Consider the following 7,672-nt stretch of genomic DNA (forward strand, 5'->3'; position numbering starts at 1 on the left):
ATAAAATTCAATTTTACCCAAACTAGGTTTATTGTAATTTTGCTTTTTAATGCTGCACTCAGTAAGTATTTCTAGTGGATAGAGTTGCTCCTGTGCAAATATGAAATTTAGTTAGGGTCAAATTGTTTTCTAAAATGTCAATGATTTACTAGCACAATAAAAATGAAAATAGAAAATAGTACAATAAAAACAGTAAAAAGAAAATAGAAAAAAAATCAGCGATTTTAGAACACATTTGTGTGTTTAAAATAAGATGTGATTGTATCCCCTATTTCCTGTCTGAAAAGTTTTTTCTCTTTCTTTTATTTCTTTATTTTTTCCCTTCCTTCTTTTTTGATGTAGGATTTATCTGTGTAGCTCTGGCTGTCCTGGAACTCACCCTGTAAATCAGGGTGGCCTTAGTCGCAGAGATCCACCTGCCTCTTCCTCCCGGTGCTCAGAATTTTTCTTTCTTGCACCTTAATCCTCAGAATATGAAGGTGCCAAGGGTTTCTAATATAAAAATAGAAATCTGTATTCCAAATATTTTCCCTTTGGTTTCCACCACACTTTCCAGTATTGCCTGTATTCCTAGGGTCTGCCTTTCACTGGCCTGACTTCATTTCTTTAGCGTATGGCTATCCATCCAGTGTCCCAGTACAACAGTAAATAGCTTTCTCTAGCAACCTCATAATCCAAAAATCCAACTGGTATTGTATTAGAGTCTCATTAAATAGTAGATGGCTTATTCAAGTTAGAATAATTTGAGAAATCTTTCCTTATAAAGGGATAGTGAGAGCAGTGGGGAAGTAGTCAGTTCAGAGATCCTAAGTGATAGTCCAGTTATCTTGGATAATTCCACATTCTCCAACCCTGTAGAGAAAGTAGCTGGACTCCTAATGAAGAAGTTGGTATAAAGAAGTTCACTTTGACAGTGTTTTTTTGGTGTGAATTGTTGAATGAATACATATCGTCTCGTTGGATGTGAACTGTTAAGATTGATGTCGCTCTCTTTGTGGATGTTGCTCAAATTCCTGATTGTTTTCAGTGCCAAGGAAAAATTTCACTGGGCTGATCATGCAAGTAGAATTTCACTTTTTCTTCCATCAGTTATACTGCTATCACGAGGGAGAACAGTGGCCAAGCCTGGAAATTCTGCTTTGCTAGAACAAAAAAGGAGAATGGACTTGATTTGGGAGTGACGTGGTTGTATCTAAGCCCTGGGGTGAGGTAGTGGGAAACCCTTTGAGGACTTCAGGGGAAAGCCTGACCGATGGCATTTGTGGCACACATTGAGTTGGTCCTGAGGTTGGAAATAGTTTTCTCTGAGGCTGGGTCATCTGTGTTTGTTGATTGACACCTGTTGAAGTCAATCTCAGCGCCTACAGACTCTGAGACTTGGGCTGCTATCTTCTCCAATATCTATATTTCAGGATATGTTCTTTGGGTCCTTGACAAAGACATGCCATGGTTGTAAAGTAGGTGAGACTCCAGGAGAAGATTACATGCACTTCAGATGGAAGCATTTACAACGGCAGTTCTCTGAAACAAATGCAGTGAGAAAGGGAGATTAGGACCCACAGCTGGGAAGAAGCATGTTTAATGTTCAGTCAAACTCAGTCTGTCATGGGCTGTGCAGTTGTTTTCCTTTCTAGAATATTATTTCGGGATGTGGCTGTCTCTGATGTAAATTGTAGGGGAGGGATGGAGTATGCTAACAGCTTGATTTAAGTTTGAGTTTCATACCTCTTAAGGAGTGATAGTTTATCATTTTCTAAGTCCATGCCTTGTCTTCCTGCTCAATTTCAAATATTTTAGGAACATTATTAATCATTGTTAATCTATTATTAATTATATATGGTAAGACAAAGCTGCCTAGATTTTTCTGCTGTTACCTCATTAATTACTCAGCTGGCATTCTCAGTCTCACTGCTTCTCTTACTATAGACAATGTTTGTTTTGTAGGAATTTGGAATGCAAGATTTGTGGAGTCATGGAGATATCCACTCAAATAGAGGCCTGAGAGACCTGGTAGTGTGTGGAATGGTCAGCATCCTGGTAGGTAAGCCTGAAAGGACATTGCGTACGACTGTGAAAGTAAAATTAGAGCTAGAACGAAGACCTCTGGCAGTTAGAGATGCCAGGAACATGATCCGCTAAGTAAAGAAAGCTCCCCAGTAGGCAGAGCTATCCCAAGAGACCTGCCATTTGGACTGCACCAAGGAAAGTCATATGAATGGAGCTGTCTCAACCATTTGGAGTTTACACCACAGCACCATGTGCCCTTGATGATGGTCTTGGAGTTTCAAGTTCATGCTTGTCCTCCTGGGTTTTGATCTTGCTTGGGTGCCCACATCCCTACTTTTTGAAATGAGAATGTTTGTTCTATATCATTATATTTTGGAAGTGAATAACTTTCTGATTTTTTTTTTGGGGGATGCTGATTATAAGAGTCTATCTTTAGTCTCAAAGGAGACTTTGAGCTTCAGAATTTTGAGAAATGCTGAAACAGTGAGACTTCAGGAAACCATAGAAGTATATGCATTTTGCATTAGAAGATGGAGAAGGTATCAAGGGGTAGAATGTTATAGTTAAGGTAGGAAGGTTCTTCCCCAAAGGCCTATGTATTGAAGGCATGGTCCCTAGCTAGTGGAAATATTGTGAGAGGTAATTGGATTATGAAAGCATCATCAATAAATTAATCCACTGATGAGTTCATAGGTACCTGAGCTCTTAGGAAGTGGGGCCTAATTATAGGACATAGGTTACTAGGAGCATGGATTTAAGGTCTTATCCATAAACCTTTTCTACTCTTACTGTAGTTTCTGACCTCCGGAGAATGATCAACTTTATTGCACATGCCTCTCTCCCATGACACCTCTGCCTTGTCACAGATGTAAAAAACAATGGAGTTAGCTGAGCATAGCCTGAAAACATAAGCCCCAACCTTTTCGTCTTTAAGTTGTTTTTCTTAAATATTTTATTGCAATGATGAAATGTCACTAACATAGTCTTATTGAAGAATGCCAAATAAACACACATAGTCAAATTTTGCTTTATCCACAGAAGGATGTGAATGCCATCTAAGCAACTCTACCAAAGGAAAGATGATTTAATGTTGCAAGGGGTTTCTGTCCTGCGTGCTTCCCGCATTCATTAAGTCCCAAAGAAAATCACATAGAGGTCCACATTAGTTATAAACTGATTGGCCCATTAGCTCAGGCTTCTTATTAACTCTTATAACTTATATTAGCCCATTTTTCTAGTATATGTTAGCCACATGGCTCGGTGCCTTTTTCAGAAGGGTAGGTCACATTTTCCTTCTTCTCTGGGCAGTACTGCAGAGGGAGCTTCTCTCTTTTCAGAATTCTCCTGTTCTCATTGACCCGCCTCTACTTCCTGTCTGGTTGTCCTGCCTATACTTCCTGCCTGGTTACTGGCCAATCAGCATTTATTTAAAACATAATTGACAGAATATAGACAAATTGTCCCACACCAATTTAATGGCTTGAGAGTCAATGGTCTAAAGTTCACATACCTGGGCTTCCAAATTTATTGGCACAGTTGATCTTTCCCTAAAGTCCATCACAATGCCATGCTACTGTGTCACGAAATCTCCTAATGAAACACATTGTCTTGAGCCAGTGTTTCTTCTTTGTTAGTCCATACCTGTACATTTAAACAGGTAACAAACTAATTTGTGCTACTTGTTCTCTGTTCTACCCAAACATCACCTGTCTTGTGGTGTGATTCTGCTTTAGAACTTCTGTTGTCTCCTTAGCCCAGAAATGGCCCCCCACCAAGATGTTTCTTTCCTTACTCTCCCCCCTCCCATGAAGAAAGAGAGGAGGGACTCAATGGGGTAGGGGGATCAAGGTCCTGGTGGGGTAACCCACAGAGACAGCTGACCTGAGCTCGTGGAAGCACAGTCAGGGAGCCTGTGTGTGTGACAGTTACATAGCTTGCCTTGTAAGGCTTCTAGCAGTGAAATCAGGGCCTGTCCCTGGCACTTAGCTGGCTTTTGGGAACCCATTCTCTATACTGGATTACCTTCTCCTAGCTTTGGATCAGAGGCAGGAGCTTGGTCCTGCCTTGACTTGATGTGCCATGCTTTGCTCATGCCCATGTGATGTGGGGTGTCCTTCTGTATTTGTGTTGCTTTATTGGTTAATAAATAAAGCTGTTTTGGTCAATGACTTAGCAAAATAAAGCCAGACAGGAAATCCGAACAGAGAGAGACGTATAGAGAAAGTAGGCAGAGTCAAAGAGATGCCATGTAGCTACTGAAGGAGAAAGACAACGGAGCTCCAGAACCTTACTGGTAGGCCACAGCCTTGTGGCATTACACAGATTAATAGAAATTGATTAATTCAAGATGTAAGAGCTAGCTAGAAATACACCTGAGTTATTGGCCAAACAGTATTGTAATTAATATAGATTCTGTGTGATTATTAGGGTCTCTTTTAACACCCAGGGGAGGCCTGTCCCTTTCTGAATGGAGAGAGAGGAGTGGATGGAGACTCTGTAGATCAGAGCCAGGGGAGGGAATGGGAGGAGAGGAGGGAGGGGAAACTGTGGTCAGTATGTAAAATAAATGAAAAAAAGTTAATTAAATATAAAATCAGAACCTCTGTTGTTCTTTATGTTGCCAGTGACCTGTAAGACTCCATAAGGATTTTTATATTTCATTAGAGAGGTTCAAATCAATTTGAATATTTTATTTCCTAAATATTTTTGCTTTATTATTTGTAGAACTCCAAGGCAAATTAATTGAAGATTTTGTGAGCTGAAAAAAAAAGACCCTGTCAAACTCTTACTAAAAAGTTGTCTAGAGTGACTTCTTGTAGAGGATTTAAAGTGTCCTATCATTTTCATTAGACAGGAAAATTGCCTCTGACTTCTCTGTTTTCTTCAAAAATGGAAGAACCCATTGTTTGAACACCAGAGACCAGAGCTGTGTCCAGATTTTCACATTTCAAAAGTTACTCTTTAAAATTTTGTTCTGTAACATTACATTTGACAAACTCACTATAGAAATTGAGCCTTTTATCTTCCCAAAAGAAAGAGAAAAATAAGTTTTTCACAGGAATAATTTTCTGTCTTTTTTTTTCCTGTAGCTTTGGAGCCTGTTCTGGAACTAGCTCTTGTAGACCAGGCTGGCCTTGAACTCATGGAGATCCACCTGCCTCTGCCTCCCGAGTGCTGGGATTAAAGGCATGAGCCACCACCGCCTGGCATAATTTTCTATCTTAAGTGTGAACAATTACAAAAATTTCTGGGCTTTGATCTTTTCTGAAGGGAAATGAAGGAGCAGTGGATCTGGGGGAGAGGGGAGGTGGGAGGGACTTGAGAGGAGTGGAGGGAGGGGAAGATGCAGTTAGGAGGTTTGTATGAAGAAAGAATAAATGAAAATAAAAACAAAAAGAAAACCCCTTCTGGTTTCTCTTCACTATAGACTTGCCTGCAGAATATGTTATTACTTTGATTTTTGCTTCATGAGGCCACATGGACAGTGATAATTTCCTTGAAATTTTATTTTACCGTTTGGAAGGGTTTCTTAGTCCCAGAGTTTGTCATCTGATTAAACATGGCTGTTGTACACTCTTCAAATGCTCCCCAGATCATGGAATTGTACCCCAGTCATATGATGTGAATATTACACTCCTGCTTGACTGGAGGAGACATGGATTTGATCACCTTCTGTTGCTGAGTCAAATTGTGGTCATTGCCATCTTCTTCTTTTATTAAAATATAGTTTTTAGGTTAATTTATTTTATTATTTTTTTATATGACCGTTTTGCCTCAGATCCCCTCTGATAGTAGGTAGACAGTTGTGAACCACTATGTGGATATGGTACTGGGAATCAAACCCTTGTCCTCTACAAGAGCAACATGTGCTTTTAACTGCTGAGCCATCTCTGTGACTCCCACCTTCCTCTTCTTGATGCTTGTAGAACTGAATATTCTATTGCTATCATTCATCTCTACTGTCATGCTCTAAATGGAAATTTACTAAAAATGAGTAATATATAATTTTAGCTTGTTTTACTATCGTAGCTTCCTTATGAAAATCAGCAATGAGGTGAATGGAGAGAAAGGGTTAAGAACTGAGTTCAAGTCTCCTGTTGTAAGTTTCTAGTCAACCTTGGTAAAGTTTCCCTACTCATTTTCCACATCTGCAGAACATAGAAAGAACGCTACTTGCATCATAGACTGTCACAGGGAGCGAGAATTAACATTGTGGAAAGCTTTACACACACAGTGCATTACCCAAAGTAGATGAGTTTGAGTTGATGCCCCTGGAAACTGGGAGAGATGGAATTTTAACAAGGTATTTTGGGCTCAAAGTCTATGCTTTCTTTTTCCTGCAACACTGCATCTGGCATTTGGTGTCCTGCCTTACATAGTCAGTTTACTTCCTAGAAACAAACTCTGTCCTGCCAAGCACCCTCTGGAAGCCCACCCTCAGCTCCTGTGTCCTAAGGGCGTACACCATGGGGTTAAGAGATGGGGGGATGATAATATGCAGCACATTGAGGAGAACAGGGATGAGGGGAAACTTTCTTTTTGCTAGGTGAGTGACAGATACTAAAATAATAGCTGTGTAGTAAAACAGAATGAGGATGAGGTGGGAGCTGCAGGTACTGAGGGCCTTAGATATTGCTTCAGCAGAATTCAGCCTCAACACCGTGCAAATAATTAAAACATAGGAAGCAAAGACCAGAATCATGTCACTTCCAACCACAAGCCAGGCCAAAGCCAACTGGTAGAACCTGTTAACAGTGATATCATCACAAGCCAGACTAGTGACCCCCAAGTTAGAGCACAGGCAGTGATCAATTTCAGTTCTGGAGCAGTATTGCCTTTGGGCAGCTAGAACAGGTACTGGGATGGTTAACAGGCCATTCCTGAGAAGCATGGATATTGTGGCTTTGATTACGAACGCTTCAGTGACTATGGAAGGATACTGAAGGGGATAACAAATGGCTACATATCTATCCACTGCCATACATAGGAAGATGCCTGACTCCATGCACATAAAAGAGTGGATAGCATAGATCTGAGCAAAACACTCAGGGAGGCTGATGGCCTTGGCATCAAACCACAGGATGGCCAGGATCTTGGGCATGCTGGTGGTAGCCAAGCCAATGTCTACTGCAGCTAAGATACCAAGAAACTGATACATTGGCTGATGTAGGCTAGGCTCATGGTAGATGGTGACCAAGATGAGGAGATTGGCACCAAGAGCTATAAGGTAAAGCAGAGCCATGGGCAAGGAGAACCAGTGTTGCCACTCATGAATGCCTGGGAATCCCAGCAGGATGAACTCAGACACTTGAAACTCCGAGCTGTTGCTTGCATGCAGTGTGGTATCCATATCATGGTATGTCTTGTTCTCAGCATCTGCCTGTGTATTAGGGGAAAACAGAAAGAGACCATGGTTATCTAGGCTGAAGGAAGAGGAACCAGTCTCACCAATAATGTGGTCTTTTGAACATACTGAATTCTCAATAAATTCTCAATTTTAGAAAAATTCCGGATAGGCACAAAAGAACCCAGCTGTAGATTGTTTTGGTTGTCGTTTGCCCAATTTCTGTTTGGTGGCTTTTACATGCTGTGAAATATCCACTTTAAAACGTTTATATTCATATTCCATTATCCAAACAAGGAATAATTGCAGAATATTATTCTT

General features: G+C 40.5%; 1 protein-coding gene across 1 annotated transcript; it reads right to left on the reverse strand.

Moving 5' to 3' along the window:
* Positions 1-6,391: 6,391 nt before the first annotated feature.
* On the reverse strand, positions 6,392-7,357 carry LOC130880534 (olfactory receptor 688). The gene has a single exon (XM_057779614.1). The coding sequence runs from the start codon at positions 7,355-7,357 to the stop codon at positions 6,392-6,394; it is 966 nt and encodes a 321-aa protein (XP_057635597.1).
* Between the last annotated feature and the right edge of the window lie 315 nt (positions 7,358-7,672).

The sequence above is a fragment of the Chionomys nivalis genome, chromosome 8, assembly GCF_950005125.1.
Source record: "Chionomys nivalis chromosome 8, mChiNiv1.1, whole genome shotgun sequence".
NCBI classification, from domain to species: Eukaryota; Metazoa; Chordata; class Mammalia; order Rodentia; family Cricetidae; genus Chionomys; species Chionomys nivalis.